The following is a 24068-nucleotide window of genomic DNA, read 5'->3' as shown; positions in this document are numbered from 1 at the left end:
TTTTTAAATTCATAATTAAATACCTAATCATAATATTATTTCTAAATAACCTCAAATAATATAAATTCCTATTATTATCATTTTTTTCCTCAAAACCTAAATTTCACAATTTCTTTATTATATAAAAATCAGGATGTTACATTGTGTCGTTACAGCATCTCTAAGGATCACCTTACAATTTTTACAAAGTTTTTTATCTGTGTTCCTAACCAAAAGAAAATCAATCTGCGACCTTGAGGCTCCACTTTTGTAAGTGATGAGATGCTCATCTCTCTTCTTGAAACAAGTGTTGGCAATTTTAAAATCATACGCCAATGAGAAATCAAGAAGAGTTTGCCCTTCATTGTTTAGCTCTCCAAAACCAAAACCATCATGCACCCTCGCATACTGACCAGCTTCCCTCCCGACATGCGCATTAAAGTCTCCTCCAATAAAAATCTTTTCACTCTGTGGTATGTGTCGAATCAACCCCTCCAGATTCTCCCAAAATAATTCTTTAAGACTGGCTTCTGTCCCGACCTGCGGCGCATAAGCGCTAACAATATTAACAGTCTCACGTCCAATTATCATTTTTAAAGAAATAATTCTGTCTCCAATTCTACTAACTTCTACAACGTTCTTCTTCCACTCCTTATCTATAATGATGCCTACTCTATTGCGTGCACTTACTTTTCCTGTATACCAAAGTTTGAAACCTTGAATATCCTTAGCTCCTTCTCCACACCATTTTGTTTCTTGCAAGCAAAGGATATTGATTTTCCTTTGAATCATAACTCCTACAACCTTTACAGATTTACAATTTAATGTCCCAACATTCCAAGTACCAAATCTAATTTTGCTCTTATGGACTAACTTCTTTAGCCGCGTGCGTCCAGAATGACGCGGTAGCCCTTGCTCATTTAACACTACATCCGGGCGCCGATGCAGCGGCTCTAACTCACTTATCACTGTACTCGAGCCATGCAGCGCATTACTTACGGGCAACGACCTAGCATTAACATTATAACGTCTATTGTCCATGTTCATAATAGATTCAACAAATTTTTACATTGACTGTTGATGGCCTAACACAACCCTCCTCCTTTACCCGGGCTTGGGACCGGCTATAAACATAGGCGGAGTTAATTTTTACAAGTAACATTAACATAAATAACAAGTCAAATTATGATTTTTATAAATAACATAATTAAAATAACAAATCAAATTATAATTTTTGTAAATAATATTAGCAAAATAGTAAGTCAATTTACAGCTTTCACAAATAAAATTATCATAATAACAAGTCAATTTATGATATTTATATGTAGTATTATTATTACAACAAATCAAGCTATGGTTATTGCAAATAATATTATGAGAATAACAAGAGTTATGTTTATTCTAATAATATTACTAATAAAATATGTGACTTAATTTGTTATTCTAGTAATATTACTGGTAAAAATCATTACCTAACTTATTATTTCATTAATGCTAATAACAATTGAAAAACATTCTAGTCATTTAATTAAGAGAATTTATTTCATTTCAGTTTTTTATGCTTGCAGTGAATTTAAAAAAAAAATTTTGCCTCAACTGAAATTATGCCACATTTAAATGCCTTTAATGAAATTCTCCCTACAAAATAAGGTGAGAAATGAGAATATGTAAGAAAATTGCTTTTTTCCATTTTGTACTTTTGTAAAAAATTAAGATTTAAAGATAAAATCTGGATTATTTATATTAAGTGTAAGTTTTCGTCCATCTTGATAAATTTCAGTTTTTCTTGCTTGTTCCTATCTTGGCATGTGATCAATCTGTCATTTCCTTTTTTGCCAAGATTAATCTGTCATGTTGATTCATTTTGTTTCTTCTTACAACTGTATGATATAATTTTAATTGTTCAAATAATTTACCAATAAAAAGGCAATATTGTAGCAAATTGCGTACATCGCCTATTCAGGATGACATTAAAACCTTCTAACATGCCATGACTTTTAATCTGTCCCAAACAAATTTATTGAAATTGAAATTGAAATCTAAAAAGAAGCGAGCATAAATAAATTAATTAGTTAAATAAAATGGGGTCCTAGTACCTGACCCAATCTCAAGTTGCTGACTTAATATTAAGTTTGCCGTCTCCGCAATCACTTGTTTGTATATGATGATACGGATCCATGTGACTAACATCATCTTTAATCATAACATCAATTAGTGATTGTGATACATCCCCCTTTGTTTAATCTAACCTACCTGTAAATTGACCCTCTTGAATTCAAGCAAGTCAACGTTGATGAATCCGAGTGCGGTGAATTTTCTAACAATTCGGTGGCCCATTTAGTCAGGACCCTGTCCAAGGCACCTGGATCAAGATGGGCTGGACCGAAATTGAAAGGAATGACAAAATTAAGAAAAACGACATCTCAAGTCAACCCAAGTATACTCAAGGTTTCATTTGCTTCAGTTATTTATAATTCCCACTAGGAAAAGCTGGTCCCACCTTAAATAGCTCAACTTTGAGGTTTCAAGATATAAACTCAAGTATTCTAAATTGATCATATTTCTCAAGCCCAACTCTCATTAACATAGGCTCAAAATTGAGCCGAGCAACCTAAAAGCACGTTTGAGAATTTATAATTGAATGAAAAAGAACAATTATTAATAGGATGTAACGGAATGGAGCAAAATAAAGTGAAATAAAATAAAATTTTTTATTGATTGAGAGTTTTATAATGAAAAGGAATGATTTTCCATAACCATTGTTTGGAAGTTATTATAAAATGAATGGAACGAAACGGTTTAAAACTTTTTTTTTAATATTACTCATATGATTACATTTAAAGAAAATAATAATGCCATTAAATAATTATAATATTTATCTAATAAATAATAATAATTATTATTAAAATTAATGGTTAAACAAAATACTAAAAAATTAAGAATAAAAAAAGCAAGTAATAGAACTATTCATGCAAACATTCATGTTGCCCAAAAGGAAAACACAACAAATTTATAGTGTTGACAGATACGACAAAGAGAGATAGTGAGAGCGAGAGAGATATGGTGAGAGATAGGATTATATCTTATGCTTGAATGCTTGATCAATCCAACCTTACCTGAAGCATTAGGCCGCATGGAGCCAAGCATCAGCAGGGGTCAAACCTTGCTTTGTCCAAATATGTGCAAGTTTTTTTTTTTAAAAAAATTTTTGTGAATAATATTTATCTTATGAAATTATTTTTTATTAAATATCATGAATTATATTATTTTTATGATTTAGACATTTTTTTCATTACAATTTTTTAAATCTCTTTCAAAATTTAAAATTAATTTTTAACTTATTATTATGTAAAAATAATTGGTAATTTCTGTTCATTTAAACTTTTAAAAAATTACTTTCGATTCTAATATTAATTTTATGAAAAATATATTTTAAATAATAATAATATTTTTTCAAGAAAAACTTTTTTGTATATTTTTTAAAAAATACTTGTAAAAATATTTTCAGGCCAACTAAGCTAGCCTGATGCCCAAATGCACATTAGGTTGAACACCAAGCTGGGGTGATATCAGCCTAACTCTATTCATGTACAACCTTAACAAGAGGTGAGAGAGATGAATGAAAAATTAAAAGAATAGATGAGATTTTATTTATTAGGATAAAAGGTTGGAGGCAATTTTATAAATGAAATAATTATACCATGCCACTCCATTCTTGACCCCCCAATTTTGGGAGACAAAAAAAATTGAGCTATGAATAGCAAAAAAAAGCTTTAAAGCTCCTTCCTTGCCATTACATCCTTCTTTAAAAAAAAAAAAAAAACTCACAAATAATAACTTATATCTTTTAACCATCCCACTCCACTCCATTTCCTCCAAAAAATATCTTCCAAACATAGTGTAAATGTCAAACTAAAATAGATCATTAATTATTAATTATTATTATTAGTAATTATCCTAAATATCTTCATGAATTTTTAGATTATTTAAATCATAAAATCTTCTAGAATTTTTCATTTTATAAAAAAATAATTTTAGTATTTAATTATTTTATAATTTTATAATATCTTCACGTTTATTTGTATTTTTATGATTTTCTTTCTTATCTATCATATAGATTATTTTCACAATTTATTTTACTTTTTAAAATAATCAAAAATATATTTTTTTTAGATTCTAATTATTTTTAAAAATTTAAAAAAACTAAACCAAATTTCATAAAATAGACTTTTTTAAAAAATGTAAGTGATTTTTCACTAAAAAAAAAAAGCTTAAATAAACAGGGTCTTAATTTATATGGAGGTAACACATTATAATAATCAAATACATCTAAGATATAGATGTAAAAAAAAAAAAAAGAATACACCTAAGATATAAAAACATACTAAAAAATTTCAAATTATTAAAATATCCATGAAATCAATCAATTTATAATTTCAAAAAATATACTCTCCTTTCAAAAATATAAGACATTTTTAATTAAATCTCACTCTTAATAAAATAATTACATATTTTTAAATTAATCCTGTCTTTCTATATTTATTTTTATTAAATATCTTACAATAAATAAAAAATCATACACTTTTAAAAAAAAAAAAAGCAATCATCATACTTCAAAAGACTATAAATGCCGCACATTTTTAAATATCTAACTCCTCAAAAAATATTTTATATTTTTAAATGAAGAAAGTAAACTATAATTCCACAAATACTTACAATAACTTACTTTTTTTAATAGTCCTCAAAAGTGATTTTATTTTTTAAATATTTAATTATAAGTTTTATAAATGTTGTTCCTCATCAGCCAATTAGGCCTCTGCGTTTGGAAGGACAAATTTGTTAGTTAACGTCAAAGACGGGAAGAAGCTTAGGCCCAAAAAAATGGCAAGCCTAACCTAAACATTGTTCTACAATTTTACAATCATGATCCAACAATCTGTTTTCAGGAGAATTACATCTAGATTTCATATAAAAAAATTAATTACTATAAAATCTATTAATCATTAAACTAAGGTCATTCACAATACATGACAATGGCTTTAGTTTAACTGTCAATTAATTTTATAGTAATTAATTTTTTTATATGGGATTTTAATATAATTCTCCCTTTGTTTTTCCCTACACCCTATAATATTATTTTTCTACAGTAACTAGGACAAAAACAAAAATATATTAATACAATGCAAGTCCCGAGTTTGGCTGATCATGTATCTGACTATACTATAACGACAAAATTAAAGCTCCAAGAATAGATGAACATAAAGGACTTAGCTACACACCTTACTTGGCGGAATCAGCAAAATCCTTGAACTGGTGAAAGTAAAGCACGACAAAAATGACACCAAAAGTACAAAGTGTATGTAGCTCTGAATTCTCTACACACTGGGTGGAATCAAGCAGCAATCTCAAGATAACAAAGACATTAGTCTACAGGCAGAAGAAACTTTCTTCAAGTGGCCATCTCCCATGCTGAAAAGTTGTGAAGACGCAGCACCAAAAAGGAAAAGAGGTAAAAAAAAAAAATTATGGCTCTTATTCCCAGTAAACAGACTAAAGCTCATCTCTGGGAGTGTTATCACCTTTTCCCGGTGAGAGAGGCCACTGAAACATTTGAGAAAACTCATCGCCTGTTTGCCCTACCTTCCCATTACATACTGTATAAAAGTCATGCTTCTTATGAGGCGTAATAACTCTTTCCTGTGCAAGAGAACACATAAATAAGAATACTATAATAGAAAGATTCAACAACTAAAGTATAGCATGGATGATCTGAAGCATTAAAGCAGGATTGCTCAACTACCTTGAATACTTCGTATGGACAGAAATCAGAACCGTGACAAGCCTGAGGGAAAAATCACAAATAATAACAAAATTACCAATGCTATGGTTGACATTGATCCATTACATTAAATAGAATTTCATGCAACGACAATGAAATCCTAAAACCACTGAACAGCATAAAATTCTTAAAAGTATAAACTGTAGCTAAAATTCAATTCAAATCTGCATAATGTCACATCAATGTCAAAAGCTTACTGGCATTGGAATGGGGTGTTCATTGTGCAGCACTCGCACAAAGTAACTGCTAGTGGATTTGTTTGTAGCTGGACAACTATAGAGGACCAACATATTGTTACCGGCAAAAGGTGCTACCATGCTCCCCCGCCATTTTCTTTTCTGAGGGGGCATTTGAGGGAGCCGCAAAGGTTGCTCCTTCTGAATCTGTTCAAATTCTGCAAGCAGCCGAAGTGACAATGACTGTAAGCACACAGCTAGTGGAAATTCCCAAGTAAAAGGATCCTTGATTTAGTTTGCATTTATTCATGCTATCACTTTAAAGCCTCACCAGATCCTTCAAGAAAAAGACCAAGCAGGCATGAGAAAGGAACCACAGTTTCAGCATGTGCAAACCGAAGTCTTGCCTTTTCATAGCTGCCAGGAGCTTGTTTTTCTACAAAAATAACCAGCACTGTGAAAACGTGCTAAAGGAAATTTTCAAACAGACATCATTCAAAAGGAAAAAAACCTTATCTACAGAGACACCCAACTATTCTCCTTGCTCATTGTGCATTAACCAAAAAAGAAAAAAAAAACAAAAGAAAAAATTCAACAATAAACCAGTGGAAAGGTCAAAATTTAGTATTCCAAAGCATTTAACGTCAATTCCATATATTATGAAGCATGGATGAGAAAATATGAGGACATGAACCAAAAAAAAAAAAAAAACAAACATAATCCACAAACCACATGAAATATCAAGAGCTAGAATCATTAACATGCAGTCCAGAGCCAATGGTAAAAATCCATAATATGTGAATACTGAAATCAATCCAAGTCAGAGAGGAATGTGACGTTATAATTGAAATAAATCAAGGAATTATATACTATATTACTAGTTTATAAAGCAATGATTATAAATTTAAGTCTGAGAAAATATCATGTCAAATTCAAAGAGCATGGTTTAATGAAAAATCTAACATATAGCTACGTGTATGGGTAGGAATGGTTTACTCTCTTGCAGAGTAAGGATTTGACTTTCGTGAGTTCCATATATATGAGATACATCATTTTATTATGGCAAAAAATAATAATTTATGCAGTTGAGTGGGTTAAAAATTAAAATACATTTTCATAGGTCAAAAGACAATGGTGACTTTTTCAACCTGTACAAAACAGTTAAAAGTCAGTAATTTACAGATGACATCGTATAATCATTCTCAATAGATCTTATCCAAGTAAATTCCATGCTATATGGTCACACAACCATCTGTAAGTACGATCTAACCCGAAAAATTTAATCCATATATAAATATTATTACATGTTTGATACAGTAGAATGACATGAAAGTTAGAGCTTATCAAACTATTTCAAGATTTTCGCTTAATAGCTCAAGTCACTTTGTAAGGACCAAATTGCAAGCTAAGAGAATTGAGTCCCACCCTAGAAATGCAGCATTCTAATAGAGGGTTTACAAGGGGCTTTGGGCTCTCTAGCCTCATTGAGTAGCTTTTGGGGCATGGTTCTTCAAAACGGTCCTTTCACACTTCAAGCCCAATAGGCTCATCTAATGGGGCACATTTGATATTTTATTAAACTATTTATAATCTTCACGTAGAAGTTCAAGCTTTAAGAGGCAAATTGGTCTCTGACAACATTCAAGGCAAATAAAAAGAGACTGCAACAGTTAGGAAAGCAACAGATTTTTCCTAGATAGGAACCATTTACTACAGTCATATACGAACCATAAATAAGTGAAAGTTAAGAATAATATATGTAACTTTATTATGACAAGGGCCCCTATCTTGTGTTGCAAGCTCATTTGGGAGTTTGGTCTATGAATTATGTGACAGGCACTGCCTATCCCAGAATGCCTGAAATAAACACACACACACACACACAAACTACCTTCATTAGCCTGAATAGCTTGCTCCATGGATTGAACAACATCTTCAAGTAATGGCATTCCCATTCTATAGTTTAGTGATTTACCATAACCCTTCAATATATACAGCTCCAAGTCATCCGTCCACTCTAACAAAGTAATCTAAGCAAGCAAACAAAATCAACATTTCAATAAGCATACAATAGCATAAGGATAATAAATATACACCAAGTTTTTTATTTTTTAAAAAAGAAAATGTTGATCACTTTGCAGGAAAATCTCATTAATTGTCCAAATGTCTGCCCAGATATATTCATTTTCTTGCTCATCAACCTGTCCATTTTCTGTTCTGTTTCAGTATTGCTAGTCAACAACACGTTGAAGAGATTTCCAGTTCTATGTCAAGAACAAATTATGGAAAGACCAAGTCAAACTTGGCTTTATACATTCAGGTCAGAATTAACTCAATTCCAAACATCTTTAATATCAGAGGACATCAAGAATCAGGTCTCATATTAAATCACAATAGTATGAACGCTGTACCTCAGAAGGGCTGAAAAGTCTACATGCTTGATTTGTTATATCCAACAAGGATGCTTCCTGCAAAGATCAACCACCAATTCGGTAATTGTAAAGAAAAAGCAACCTCCATTGCATTGCACCAGTAAGATATTAGTTGCAGACTCCCAAAAAACAGAGTACCATTTTCGTGTTTAAATGAACAGGGGTAGGGCATAAGGAAAAGTGATCACCTGTTTACACAGAAACCAAAGAGAAGATGCATCCTGCCTCGTAAAATTCAGCCCATAGCGCTCAATTAATGCAGACGTAATCTCATCCAGGATAGGCTCCTTAAGTTTATTAACAGCAGGCTCCTGGCTTTGCCTGAAATTCTGCAACGATAACTTGAGAAATTATGAAAAAGAAACAAAGTAAAATAAAAATCAATAAAAAAAAAAATACAAAACTAGACACCATTATATGATGAATGCAGTACCTTAAAGTAACACTAAGGATCACAGGCAGTCTCAAAAATCCATAAAATAGTATCAATTAAGGTAAAACCCATGCCCTTGAATATTTTTTTCCAATTAATCTTATAATCTTGCATTATCATTTAGCAATAACTATGCTGCCTATGATTTACCTCCAACAGCCTCCTTACCACAAAAAGCAACTTTCATATTCAACCTACAATATAGATATACAAAGTGAAATGTCTTAATGTCAACAAGAAGAAGATAGTATTAACCATACACTATCAACTGTGTTTCAGTCTATGTGATAACCTTCAACTCCCAACAAACACTTACCCTGCTAGCTAATCCAACACTTACTTTCTGATCATCTACCAGAGTTCTAAAGAAGATACGAGTCATTTCAGATCATTTAGTACAAAATAAGTTCCATCAGAATGCTATGATAGGTACGGAAATGCCCCTCCCCCCCCAACCTAAAAAAAAAAAAACACTCGCCAAGAGCAAGAACAACTTTATGATGTTATTACAAAGAGGATCAAAACAGAAACAAAGACAACGAGAATAGTTTATGAACAGGGTGATAGATAGTGTTTGGATGGTTATACATGGCATCATAAAGCATAAAAGGCATACATGCGAAAAGAAATTAATATGTATAGAATTTAATAATGAAAATTATGTGAAACTCAATCAAGCACAAGCCTAAAGTGCATATTACAAGTCATATATAAACTCAATTATGGACTCATGGCCACAAAATACCTTATAGTTAGTACAAGAATCAAAGAATCTCAGAAGTATGTCACTGGCACGATTTTCACTAGTAACAGCAAAAGCTCGGTGATTCCCTGGACCAAGACTCCCATTGCCAATGAAAAGCCCCATTCCAAATGCCACAGCACTAGCTGATGCTCGAGGAACCTGTTTGACAGAAAAAATAGTTGCACAAGCTTTCCAAGTTAGATTCTATGCAAGCAGCCAAGCATAGAAAATTTCTATCTTAATCCACAGCCTATGAAGCTCAAACACTTAATAAGAGGAGCCATTTTTATGTCTGACACATGCCCAACACTTGTCAAGTCATTGTGGCCATGTCAGCATCCATGCTTCAAAGCTCAAGATTTAAATTGCAGATGCAGTAAATTTGACAACCCAATCATCACATCTATCCATCAGCTCTAACAATTAATTTCTTTCTTGAAATAAAGAGATATTGTCTAGCCCCAAACGTTGTCTAGCGCCAAACGTCCAACCATATTAATTAAATTAAATCACAAAATTAGAAAAAGAGAACGCAAATCAATATTGACAAAGAAAAGAAAGTTCAAGATAAACTCACCTGAGTAGCCTTTATAGGATATATATCTGGATGGTACTCCTCATCAAACAAATGTGGAAATTTTTCCCTAGTCCTGATCCCAAGATCATATAATTCCTCCTCTCCTTTGCTAATTAATTCACCACCCTTGAGCCGTCCTTTCCAAGGAGATTCCCATCCACGTAACCATGAAGGAATTCTATCCAACAGTAAATTTTGTTTTTCCGCATCGCTAATCAATGATTTCAAATGATCTGCCAATGTATCTAATTCTCTAATCCTTTTCTTGGTAGGAGATCGAGTTCCATGTCTTGCCTAAAGATATGAGGTAGCATCAACGTCCATTTTCCATTTTGTAAAATTGGCAGACAAATTTAATCACCAATTGTCACAGATAGATGATTTTAGAAGGAAAGGAATTTTGCAATAAAGCAAACCATTTATCTAAAATTTTCTCCTATTTCTAAATAATCTATTGTAACTATGACACAATTATTTGTATCAGTGGAGAGCTCAACAAGTGTCAGGAAAATTACCACAAGATTTAAGTGGAGTGGAAAACATCCTTCAGGAATATCAGAAGGAACAAAGGAGTTGTCAGCAATGTCTTTCACAGCACCATATCTGCAGTGAAAATCAAGGAGCAATCAAACAATCTGATACAAATGTAAACTTCAACATTCAAATTCAATGACTAAGCTACAAGAATAAGACAATATGATGAGTTAGTCTACCCACACACTGGAAATCCTTGAAAAGTCACATCACTATTTCAGAAAAATATAGGATTATAAATACACACTAGAAAAAAAAGGAAAATATTTTGAGAAATGTCACTCAATACATGCCAATTCAAGCTAATTCCAGACATGCTGCTAAACATGGATGATAAAGGACAATGAAACACAAGCCTCTACACTCTATCTCTCCAAAACTCAGTTTACTTATATGAGGTTAATTCCTACAACAGTGAGCTGAAGTATCAACAGCCAGTTAAGTAATAGTGAAACAAAATCAAAATCAAAATCAAAATCAAAATAATACAAAAAAATAAATTCCACAATAATATAGTTTGTCATAAATTGGTCTTCCATGTTAAAAGAAAACAAACCAAAAGCAGCAAAACCAACTGTTTCTACAACATGAATTAGCATGCAGCAGCTGTCAATCACAATACTCTCTTTTAGCATATGAAAGTATATCTTTTTAAAGAAATGAGAACATACTCTTTCAACCGCAATATCAGAATGGCTGAAGCTAATTTTCCATTGTCATATTTAATACTATTAGAAGCAATCTGTTGTCAAGACAAACTTAGATTTTACACAGTTGCTATAAATCATATCGTCTATAATAACTTAAATTAGGGAGATGTCGTATTATTTGAGAGAAAAAATAATGAAACAAATTTTTAAATCTAAAAACAGTCTACAAGCTATAAACAAACACCATTTTGTTGAATTTAAAACTATTAAGTTTTGCAACCCCAAAACACCGACAATGAGATGCCGATCCAACATTTAGTCATAGTTGCAACTTGACTACTATTGGACAGACATCACTGTCATCTGTTCACACAATATTAATTCCGAGTCTATTGTGTCGCATCGATAACCACCACAAAGCAGAAAATTGAGCAGGATGAGTATGCATTATAGCAAATCAAATTTATTGTGATATGATTCTTTCCTAATTTAAATTTACTTAATCAGCTTGAAAAGGATTTAAATTAAAAATATCATTCCTATTCACCAATATATATACAACCTTCAGCATTCAATAATTATACGTGTGAAATTTTAGTAAGCAACATTGGTCTCTTACAACTTATGAGAGAACTTGATTGGTGTTAAGACATGTAGGTTGAAGAGTCCTGTCAAGGAAAGGAGAGCTTTACAATTGCTTTGAAAACTTCTGCATAAAGTCCTAGTCATTGATATGTGTGTGCGTAAGTCTTATGAGTCAAATAAGTTGTGGAACCAAACAAGGACATCCTCGAAAGCTATTCGGATTTGACAGAAGCTAAGGGATGAGCAATGAAATCAAATGCAGAGGCGGCCGCGTCGATGATAAGAGTGAGCGTCTTATCAAATAAACCACCCGGCCTAATTCCAATAACGCTGGAAACAATCACGAATTAGGGTTGATGAGAATCAAAGAAGCCAATATACGCTAATCGGCCAGACGTTTTACAGATCAATGCTAATTAAACCACGCGAAATACAAAATCCGTAAAACAAAAATGTAGAAAGGGAAACGGTAGCAGGATTAAAAAAATCGGATCGAAATTCGCAAGAGACCTGGACACAGTGCAGAGATGTTGGCGAACATCGAAATCTTCTTCTGCATTGGAGTAGTTTAACTTGGAGGAGAGAAGTATCACGAGAAAAAGCAAAGCATGCTTCATCGTCCCTGCAGTTAAACTGCACAATCGCGTCAAGACTGAAGTTCCGTGTTACAATTTACCGCAACCGAAAGGCTAGTTTCCTAAGAACTGAAAAGTAACGGTGGGGACTGGAGAGCATTCTGGATTCTGGTCAGCGGATATAGAAATAGAGCGCGTAATGAGTCGGCCTTTACTTTAGTTGTTTTTGCCCGTTTGGTTCTCCATGAGAGGGTGTGGAGGGGCAGTTACGGTGTGTTCGGCGCAACACATGGCTTTTTTGTTTTGGTGTTTGGGGGGTTTGGAATTTCAACCTAGAAAGTAGGAAATAAGGGGGAGTTAATTTTCCTCTATTTTGTTTTAATAATCATTTATTTTTAGTTTAAAAATTGGAAAAAAATTAACCTATAAATCCTTATTTTCAGGTTGGCAAAAAAAATCCTTATTTTCTGAAATAAAGTCAAATTATGTTAAAATATAAGAAAAAATAATTACATAAAAAAAGCCTCAAGAAGTAACTTCTCAACATTATATTAAATTATATTAAAAAATATATATTAAATTATTTTTTTCCAAAATGATGAAACTTTTTTTTTAAAAAACTAATCATTTATTAATAATTTTAACATTTAGGAATTAACATATATAACAGAACAAACTGTAAGAGTCTGATTAAAATAAAATATATTACAAAAACTTAATTCAAAATTAAGAAAAACTATAAGGGCTTACAAATTAATTGGATTAATAAGCATTCTAAATCATAAAATATTATACAAATAGCAAATTAAATCTTGAACTCTTAATATGTATAAAAAATTTTCTTAATTTATAAATTCTGAACACCTAAAACCTCATCATTAAGTTAGAAAAAATGATCATTATTTTTATAGTTTTGGGATCTAGTCACACATTGATAAGGCACTCATTATGACTCTTTAAAAATAATGATCATTTTCTCTAACTTAACGACAGGGTTTCAAGCACCTAAAATTTAAAAGTAAAGGAAAATTTGCACACATTTTAAAAATTTAAGGTTTAGAATGCTATTTATGTAATAGTTTAGAGTTTAGAATATTCATTAATCTAAATTAATTCTCCCTTAAAGAATAGAAAAATAAATTTTAGAATTAGAAACTAAATTAAATTAAAATTACAATGACTATATGGTGATCAACACCGATATATTCTCTGCTATTCAGAAAGTACTTAAATGCATTAATCTAAAGCTAGAACAGAATAATTGTCAGAGTTAAAATTCACACATCACTTTGCTTCATTTTTTTAGTGCTAATTACTTTTTATGAAAGGTTTCTCCATCCTATATAAATATTAATTAATTAATAATTAATTTTAAGTTAGAATGAATGATTTGGTTCCATATTAACATGTTTATTATATATGAATAATTTCATTCCATATAAATGCTAATTACAATCATTGCCGTGCGACATACATAGTTGTTTTAGACTTTTAGTATTTGTAAAGTAAAAAAAAAAAAAATTGGTTAAAGTATTTTATTAATCCTTTAACTTTACATAAAGTTTTAATTTAATCTCTTAATTTTATAATTTATTTTTTTAATCATCTAACTCTTACAACATTAGTTTTAAATAATTATCTTTTGTACCAATAATTATTATTTTTAAAAAATTATACTTAATCATCGATAATTAAAAATATTTTTTTAATATTTAAAAGTTTAATATAAAAAAATTTTGTAACGAAATCAGTGATTTTAAAAGTAAAAGACTAAAAAAATACTTTATAAAATTAAAAAATAAAATAAAACCTTATATATTATTAAAATATTAAATGTATATTTAAAAAAATTAAAAAATATTACGCTAAACAATAAAATGTTATATTATATAATTTTTCTTATTCATACTTATATTTTATTCTATTATTTATTATCTTATACATGTGAAAAATACATTCAACAAATTATGTTATTTAAAATTTATTACTTTGTGTAAGCTAATTTCAAACAAATAAAAATCACTAGGTTACATACGCACTCTAAACACTTTTGTCTGAATTAATTTTGTTATTTTATTACAAATCTTACCCTTTATTTTTACTATATGTCTTGTTGTCTAATATCAACCATTATTTTTCAATTTAAGTCTCACACGTTTTTTTTTTTTTTTTGTGAATCTCACTCAAATTTTTAAAATATAAAAAATTTTAGAACGATAACACTGAATTTTTTTTGGGGACAAAAACATTACTCATTACATATTTAAGGATTTTTTTTTTGGCAATCATATTTAACGATGGTTTGCAATATATATAAGATAAGATGAGTTAGGATTAATTTCACTATTTCTAACTTTGTATCTCAATTACAATTAGAGATGGGAATATAAGTTGGGTTATTTAGGTTTATCTATCCAAATATAAAGGTTAGGACGGTAGGGGAAAAATTGACTTGAATAAAAATGTTTTTTTTATTATTATTGGGACCAAATAACTTATGAACCAAATAGATTAGCTTTGACTGGTTAGGTATGACTCACTTAGCCTGCATTATTTATAAAAATATTTTAAAAAATGGAGGTAGTTTTGTCATTACAACTTCACAAGACAAGCAGATTTAGAGTGGATCAATCTCATATATTTATGACGTGAATTTTTTTAGCAGCATGGAATATCATATAGTCATATTAGAACTTTATCACTTGGGTATTTAAAAAAATATTCATGTAAAAAATAAGTAAATGAGTTGGTGACCTACTCATGAAATCTCAACCTGTATAAAAATAAGTTGAATCCAATTCAAAGTACATTTTGTCCAATCCATGTATTTTAGGTTGGTTCACATTCCAAATTCTAATTTCCATCTTTCTGTTTAAAACATCCTTGAACAATCTCGTTCTTTATTCAAGTTAGATAGAAATAAAGTTGCAACTTGCACGCTAAGGCAGGAATGTTTTTCAGGACATAATTTTTTTAAAAAAAAAAAAAACTTGATACCTGACTTGGTCTTATAAAGTCTTCAAAAGTAGAATATATATGTGCAATAATATCTCCAATTTTTAAGTTTCACTTGTGGCAGGGGGTTGCAAAGAAAGTCAAATATGTTGTAATGTAATGCAAGCAACGTGTTGGCCAACAAAAAAAAAAAAAATACCTAAGCAACGAAAACATCAAGCTGATATTAATACATTTAAGTTTGATACGGACATTGAGTTGAATGAAATTAATAAAATATAATAAAATGATAATTTAAAAATATAAAATCATACTTTCTCCATTAAAAAAAAACATTTTTTGAGGAGTTGAATGTTCAAAAATATAAAACATTTTTAATCTTTCGAGGTATAATCATTACTTTTTTTTTAAAGTGGCCATATTGATAATGACTTTATATTTATTGTAGGGTGTTTAATAAGAGTGAATATGAAAAGATAAGGTTAGTTTGAAAGTAGATACCTATTTTATTGGAGAGTGGGATTTGTTTAAAAATGTCTTACATTTTCGAACGGAGAGAATATTTTTATATGAAAGAATACTTTGTCTAAAAAAAAACTACTATTTTTGTTATATAACATTAATAAAATTCTATTTTCACAATACTCAATTATAACCTAATTAAATAATTATATAAAAAAATAAAATTCGATTTATTGTATGCAATGAAATGATGAAAAGGCCTCTTCCTTTCATACACGGAACAAAGAATATTAAAAATTCAATTCATATGTCCGATAGCAAAAAATAAAATAAATAAAAATAAACTAAATACTACTAAATCATACAACAATATAAACAATATGAGCATTATGAAAATGGCGAAAGTGACAAGTGAAGACCCTTTGAGTTGATAACTTAAAAAATACTCCCTCCGTTTAAAAATATAAGGTATTTTTTAAAGAGTTGAATGTTTAAAAATGTAAAGCATTTTTAATCTTTTGAAAGGTAATTATTGCTTTTTTTTTTTCAAAAGTACCTTTATTAATAATGACTTTATATTTATTACAAAGTGTTTAATAGGAATAAATATGAAAAGATAGCATTAGTTGAAAAATAAATAACTATTTTATTGAGAAATGAGATTCAATTAAAAATATCTTATATTTTTTAATGAAGGGAGTATTGCATGGGGGCATGATGATATCTTACTTCATAGTGAATAACACTACCTCATTCGAATCCCATTTGAGCAAGGGATCGATGTCTACGTTTCTTATGTATAAAACCCAATGGCTTAGTTAAATACTAAGCCAAAGTTGCCTCAAAATTCTAACATATAATCAATTTATAACAAAAATAAGAATATATTATTTTTGTGTCACTATGAGCATGTATTCTCTATCTATCTGTTAGACATTAATCTTTCTTAGGCACGGAAAGCAAATAATTGACCTCGCCCAATGAGATTATTTGCTCTATGTATAATGGTTAAAAATTTAAAAGCCTATAATTAAAGAAAGATCCTAAAAAAGTAAACTACACGGTTAAATGAATTCAATACAATAAGAGGAATTCATATCCATAATATATCCAACCTATTAGTAACAAAAATAATCCTTACGAGTATTCTCTCCGTCTTATTAAAAAAAAAAAAATCCTCGCAAATATAATATAGCTTATGGTGATAAGGTGATACATCTGCGTTGGATTTGAATTCATAATCTCCCTAGCTAAATATCTTTACCCATACACAAAATCATCCATCCAATTAACTATTTATTTAAGATAAACATATACTATTATTTATTTAATCACTAGAAGCATTACGGTAATATTTTTAAAAACATTTAAATGGTAATAATGAAAAATAAATCAACCCGATCTATGCCGATAGATCATTTTTCATTTATTCATTTTGTTATATATGTAGAAATATTACGGTAAAAGCTGCAAAATATAGATATATATATATATATATATATATATATATATAGAAACTCTAAAAAGATACATGTCTCTATGTCTTGCTTTAGTTGTGGTGTGCTAGGTGCGTCATAAGATGGAGCAAGAATTGTTAGGATATGGATCATAAACGACTCGTTGATAATATGGGGCTGGAGGATAGGGACCACAATATCCATAATATTCAATTGGCTTCAATTCATCATCCTCATTCTTCTTGTCTCCTGGTTTCACATCTTGCACACTCACAATTGTGGCATACCCTAGCTTCTTCCTCAGCAAGTTCACCAACTCGACCGAGTCGACTCCCTCACCTGTCACCACCACTTGGTCTCTTCCTTCGCCCTCCATCGCCACCGAGTTCACTCCTAAAACACACAGGGATTGAATTCGGTTGCAATAGTGAACGCAAAATTAGAATTCTTCATGTAATTAAAATTAAAAGGTCATCTCAAAATGTGCCCCTCGTACACACACACACATATCTAGTTTTAGTTCGTCGAAAGTTGATTTGTTAAACTGAAATTTTGTAAAAGTTAATTATTGTAATAATAGGATTTATGTTTTGATAAATGACAAAAGCAAAATGCGGAAAGAAAGTAAACACATATGACCAAGTCAACCTGAGATTGTTGAGTTATTAAAGCTACCTTGTCTCACTGCTGCTATCTTCATGGCCTTGGTTCTGGTTTTTTCATTGCAGACTTCCAACTTTATAATTATCTTTTTCTGTAACCAATTACAAACACATACTCCGTTACACACAGCACAATTATTAATAGAGAGAGAGAGAGAGAGATCATAAATTGGTTTAGAGTAAGCTCACTGGCATGTTTGACGACGCTGGGAAATACTTGACTTTGTGCAGAGTGAAACTTCAATGATATGTGGGTTTGTGTTGTGATTCTGGGGAACTGATCTGATATGTGTGGTTATATATACACACTCTGTTGGTGAGATTTACTGTATTGTTTATATTGACTTCAAAGTAAACCACAATTTGCTATTCAATTAATGAGATGGTTAGAGTATTATATTGTCTCTTGATTACTTGTAGAATCAGTCTCACTTCTATTATATTCCCCCATCTCGTTTGAATGGTCAAACTGATCACAGCGTCACACGTCAGGGAAAGTTCTTGCTATATATTTTGTTTTTTTTTTCCAGCCAAGGTGGCTGGTTGTTAGTTTTGACTACGTATGTATAAAATTACGTAAAAATCCCAAATAAAAAATTTACTTATAAATAAATCATGTGAATTTGCAAAAATACAACCCTATCTCTTGGGACCATATATAATCACAGTTTATTTTATTTGTAAATTATGAAATTTTAATTGTTAAGTTACGATATTTTAACTGCAAATTCGTGATAAATTGTAACTATAGTCTTCAATGAATTTACAATTGAATTAGTTTGAAGTTTGGGCATTAAATTTTTTTCACATCTATAACAAATTACAGTTAGTTCTCAAGAGACGATTTAGTTGTAATTTTACAAATTCACAATATTTAATTATAAATAAGGTTTTTATTTGAAACTTATATGTAATTTTTTTTTCCAAAATATAATTACGCAGTGTTTTTTTAGTGCTAATTAAACCTCAAAAGGTTTCATTTCAAAAGTTAAGATATAAATTCTTAATCTCGGTCGCTGTTAGTTTCACATGGTTTTCTGTATATATATATATATATATATATGGAGCTTTGAACAGTCAAATATGTTTTGGGGAATTGGTGTATATCGTTAAATTCTAATCGCCGTTGTGTTGGTTGTTGAACTTAACTAAGATTCAATTTAACTAGAAGTGATATTACTATAATGATTATCTAGATGTTGAGATTAGAATGAGTCTATCATTGATTGGGACATTTATAACTTTTTATTCTTTTATCTCTTTAAATTTGTCCTCTGTTTACTTTGGAGAGAAGATTTTAGAAATAAGAATTAGAAACTTGTGGTTCTAGGGTACAGAGCATGAGAGATTTTCATGGGAGAAAATTGTTAGTAAGCTTAAATTGTGCTGGAGAATCAAAAGACCAGAGCGCAAGTAGATAACCGTAAAATCTCGAGCCTATCTACTTGTACTCGAATCCTATCTGCTGATATCCTAGTCCTTTGATCTCTAGCACAATTTAGACCCCGAAGAGGGATTTATTAACAGTTTTCCTTTTCCATGGGAAGTTGTTCTTATAATTAATTAGATTTTCCTTTTCTGCCTCCAGTCCAGACCTAAGCTAATAAATTTGTGCATACACCTTGTAAGTTTGAATCTAGATCCCATGAATGACTCAATTCCTCTCATTAACGACTGTCCACGCCGTAGCCATGGGATTTCATTAACCTTTAAAATTTATGCTTAGCTTGATGATAAAAAAAATAAATGAATCAGTGAGTTAACGGCTGACTTTATGAGAATGTATTTTAACCACTCCCTTTGGTCCTATTCTACAATACACCGAGAGAGAAGATTTTTTGGGTCTTATTTATAAATTACATCAAGAAATTTTTAGGATTAACAAGCATTTTTACTTCTCAACTATTTGCTCAGAAACATTTGAAATTATAAACTTATATGTAGTGTACTTTTTTCCCTCAATATTTAAAAATGATGTATTGGGTACCTGTCATTATAAAAGCTAACATTAATCGTTAATTAACACAAAAAATTATAAAAAAAATAAAAACTTCAAAATGTTAACTTTTCATTAATTTAGGAAAACTTAATTGACGTTAATTTTCATATAGAGTACTCATGTATAATTTTATGGGTCCCTCTATGTAATTTTTAATCTCTTTTTTGTTGTTGCAATTTTTAACTTTTTTCGGACAGAGTGCTCAATGCATCATTTCTCAAATGTTGAAAGTTTAAAATATCATATACTCATGGATGAATAGCTGAGAGCCTCTAGCCAAAAAAAGAATAGTTGAGAGCCAATAAAGCCCTTTAATCCAAATTTTTATAGCAAATTTTCCCTTTTATCCTTAATTAAATTTTGGTTAGAGAAAATAAGTTATTAAAATATATATATATTTAATATGAGCAAATTTAAAAACTTATTAAATTTTTAAATATAGTGAATGAATTTTAAAATTTTTCTTAGTTTCAATGAAACATATTGAAAATGACTTTTATAAATATGATCATGTGAGTTTTTCTTTGCAATTAAGTTATTGAGGATACAAAAAAAATTATAACTATGATTTAATGTTCTCTACTTCTTCCATTAAAAAATGTAAGATATTTTTTATCGAATCTCACCTTCTAATAAAATAGTTACATACTTTCAAACTAAACCTATTTTTTAATATTAACTCCTATTAAACACTCTATAATAAATATAAAGTCATTCATTAATAAGGGCACTCTTAAAAAAAAGGTAATAAGTATACTTCAAAAAACTAAAAATGCTTTACATTTTTGAACATCCAATTTTTTAAAAAATATCTTATATTTTTGAACGAAGGGAATATATTTTATGCCAACATTTCTAGTAACAATTCAATTGAGTTGATGATCTTCATATTACCATGTGGAGTACTTATTGAGTGAGAGGATTGAGATATCCATATAATTCTATATATAAACAATATTATACACTAATTTTTTTAACTTTCTTCCCTAAGAATATTTTATATAGAATAAATAAGCAAATTACTTCCTAAAATTTAAGTCAAGTAATTCTATGGAGTCCAAACTTGTTTATTGTGCAATTTGATCTCTTAGCTTTTTAAAATGGTGTAATCTGGCTTCTATTGCTTATAAAAATTAACTTTGACTATTAATTGACTAAGAAATGATACAAAAATCTAAAAAATTACAATAAAGAGCAAAAAATTACAAACAATATTTATAGAAAAAAATCAAAAAAATTTGTCCTTTTTATGTAATTATTGATATCATTTTTGTTCATTTTCTAATTAATTAAAAGTTAAAGTTAACTTTTGTTAATGACAATATTACATGATTTTCAAAAGTTATGGGGGTAATTTGTATAATAAATAAGTTTATAATTTATGGTGTTATTTGATTTAAGGATCATGAGTTAGCTTATCCATTTATCTTCTTATATATCGTTATCATCTTCTATATAATATTCTCTATTTATATATATATATATATATATATATATATCCCAAATATATCAGTATAACTTCCAAGCTCGTGGGTTGAATGTCAAACTTTTGTGCAGACTTTCTAGACTCAATTGTTTAGTTAGCCATGTTGTTACTAAATTATTAAAAGAATTTCAGTTTAAGATTTGAAGTTAAAAAATATTGATATGCGAGCTCTCAACTTCAGGATTTAATTCCGATAAAATATTTTTTTTTATTTTATATCTAAATCAGTCAGGTCATTATCTCTATAAATTTTCTGTCAATTTTTCTTACAATGACTAAATTAGTCATATACCTATCTGATTGATTTTTTTAAAAAATAATGTACATATACATATGTATACATATACATGCATTATATGATTTTACTATTTTTAATGCCTATAAGTTGTACTATCTAGTACACATGCAGTTCTTATAATTATTATTAATGCACATACTCCTTGATTGTTATAATGCATTTCTAACACATCATCAGAACCAACAAAAATTAGTTAAGTCATTGACTTTATTTAAAAATTGAAAATTTTTTATGTTATCCATATTTTTAAAAAAAATTCAATTTGTATTATATTCTCTCTTATAATAAATAATTTTAAATAAAAATAATACTAAAAAATATTAATTAATACTTATGAAATAACTTATAACAAGGACCATATATATCTCTTTTAGGGTGTCTTATATAATAACGATCAGATGTACCCATGAGGATGAGTTTTGTGATTTTCTTTTTCTTGAAGTTGTTATGCCGTTGATTTATTTCCAATGTGTCGTAATTAATACTCCTTGTAATTTTATATACAAATTATTTTACATATTTTAAAGAGTTTAAAAAAACTCTCAAAACTCATTAGTTTTGTCCAAAATTTTTAGACTATGTCCTCATTAAATATACATATTATTTTAGTTTTGTTTATAAGTTACTTTTAATATATTTTATCAAATTTAAAATCTCAAATCTTATTACTTTGTCTAAAAATTTAATACGTTTTTAATTTTATTTATATTAAATATATATATATTTTAATAAGTAAATGGGCAAAAATGCTCCTAAAATTTTCCTTCATAGGCGCCCCATATTCTATATATTCTTTCGAACAATGACACAAAACTTTTAATCATTGTGCAATTTCACCAAATCGTTAACCTAAACAAACATTTTACTGTTAAATTTGACTTTGACTAAAAATTTTACACGTGTCGTTCTGTCACTCGCTGAACTATTCCCCTTCCTTCTCTCCAGTGCATTCGCATCTCCGACTATCGTTCGTGTACCAGAGAAATCCAAGAAAAGTAATCTCCCGCGCACTTAACCCTGACCCTCTCCCACCATCTTCGTCTAATCCAAATGATTTGCCCGAGAAAAATGCAAGAAAAACTTCTAAAGCAGGCAAGAAAATCTCAGAAGGGAAAAGAAAATCAACGAAACCCTCATATCAAATCAAAATTCAGCCGTTGCCCATGTGCTCCAGATGAAAAGCCAGAGAGATTCAAACTCCAAACACAGCGTCCATGCAAAGAAAACCAGAGTAAGAGAAGAGAAAGTGATGACGTATTATATGGATTGAATTTTCTTGTCTTCTTACAGGAGATCGCACATTCAAGCTTGGATAAGGTTTAATCTTTAAACAATAAAAAAGCCATCACAAGCATATAAGCAAGATAGATTCAAAATGGAAATTGAACCAGCAACTAAGTCAGACTTTTGTCGCCAGAGATGCAGAAGGAGATACCATAAACCTGGAGAACACAAGTCAAATGACTTTAAAAACTAACCTTGAAGGAGAGGTCATACCCTTGACAGCCAAAATGATTAAATAAGGGGCCAAAAGCAAGGTGGAAAATAAAGCCAAAAAAAACGAATCCAACCCCTTCAACAGTCCCCTGCCCAATTTGGGAAAGGGGTACTGAGCCAGGTATCCAAAATTTCAATGGCCGATTCAGGACATACCGGAGATGGCGAGAACATTGGCATTGTTGATGGAGCGAGAATTGCAGGCTTCAGAGGAGTTGAGGCAAGTCACGGCAAAGACACCATCGAGAAATTGTTGGTGAAGATTGAGACGCTGACGCCAGTGCCACAAGCGACAAGACCCCGAGTCTCAGGGGAGGACGACGATGACAAAGACTCAGAAACTCGGCAGCCAACCTCGCCTGCGATAGAGTAATAACAAAGTGCCGAGATCTTCTGTTACTTTGGACAAGGGCTTGGTAGGCCAGGCATCTGTTCCTGATGAAAGTGGCCGGAAAGAAGCTGATGGGAAGAGGGCCTGAGGAAGACAATGGGATTTCTTGAGGGAAGGAAAGAGAAGAGTGAGACGCATGTATATGTTTGTTTAAAAATGACATGTGGTAATTAAAAGCAAATGCACGATTAACTAACGGCCAACACGAGGCGAAATTGCACGTTTTTTAAAGTTTTGGTGCAACGTGGCTCTAAAAATAATAATAATAATAAAATACTAGGAGCCTCTTAAAGAAAAAAAGTGGCAACATATTTTTACCCTTTTATCTTATTTTAA

General features: G+C 30.1%; 2 protein-coding genes and 1 long non-coding RNA gene across 5 annotated transcripts; all 3 read right to left on the bottom strand.

Moving 5' to 3' along the window:
* Positions 1-5130: 5130 nt before the first annotated feature.
* Positions 5131-12823, bottom strand: LOC129304087 (uncharacterized). Of its 3 annotated transcripts, XM_054943728.1 has the most exons (13): positions 12461-12823; positions 11985-12280; positions 10697-10784; positions 10182-10475; positions 9605-9763; positions 8615-8755; positions 8406-8462; positions 7886-8024; positions 6326-6430; positions 6016-6212; positions 5780-5821; positions 5559-5676; positions 5131-5448 (listed from the first exon to the last, which is right to left on the bottom strand). In XM_054943728.1, exons 2-13 carry the CDS (start codon positions 12092-12094, stop codon positions 5429-5431), a joined length of 1470 nt encoding a protein of 489 aa, XP_054799703.1. In that variant the 5' UTR covers positions 12095-12280; positions 12461-12823; the 3' UTR covers positions 5131-5428. The 3 variants fall into 3 exon arrangements, with proteins under 3 accessions (XP_054799703.1, XP_054799701.1, XP_054799702.1); XM_054943726.1 differs by having other exon boundaries at positions 5131-5676; XM_054943727.1 differs by lacking the exon at positions 11985-12280 and having other exon boundaries at positions 5131-5676; positions 12461-12821.
* Positions 12824-17417: 4594 nt separating this feature from the next.
* LOC129301615 (heavy metal-associated isoprenylated plant protein 47-like) lies at positions 17418-18322 on the bottom strand. Its single transcript, XM_054940168.1, has 3 exons — positions 18251-18322; positions 18075-18153; positions 17418-17792 (listed from the first exon to the last, which is right to left on the bottom strand). Exons 1-3 carry the CDS (start codon positions 18254-18256, stop codon positions 17515-17517), a joined length of 363 nt encoding a protein of 120 aa, XP_054796143.1. The 5' UTR covers positions 18257-18322; the 3' UTR covers positions 17418-17514.
* Positions 18323-23091: 4769 nt separating this feature from the next.
* On the bottom strand, positions 23092-23856 carry LOC129304231 (uncharacterized). Its single transcript, XR_008591631.1, has 2 exons — positions 23498-23856; positions 23092-23286 (listed from the first exon to the last, which is right to left on the bottom strand). It is a non-coding gene; the product is annotated as an uncharacterized LOC129304231 (long non-coding RNA).
* Positions 23857-24068: the final 212 nt, after the last annotated feature.

The sequence above is a fragment of the Prosopis cineraria genome, unplaced genomic scaffold, assembly GCF_029017545.1.
Source record: "Prosopis cineraria cultivar Desert tree isolate PC_DT_omini unplaced genomic scaffold, ASM2901754v1 PC2, whole genome shotgun sequence".
In the NCBI taxonomy this organism is placed as follows: domain Eukaryota; kingdom Viridiplantae; phylum Streptophyta; class Magnoliopsida; order Fabales; family Fabaceae; genus Prosopis; species Prosopis cineraria.
This window is presented reverse-complemented; position numbering and strand designations above follow the sequence as displayed.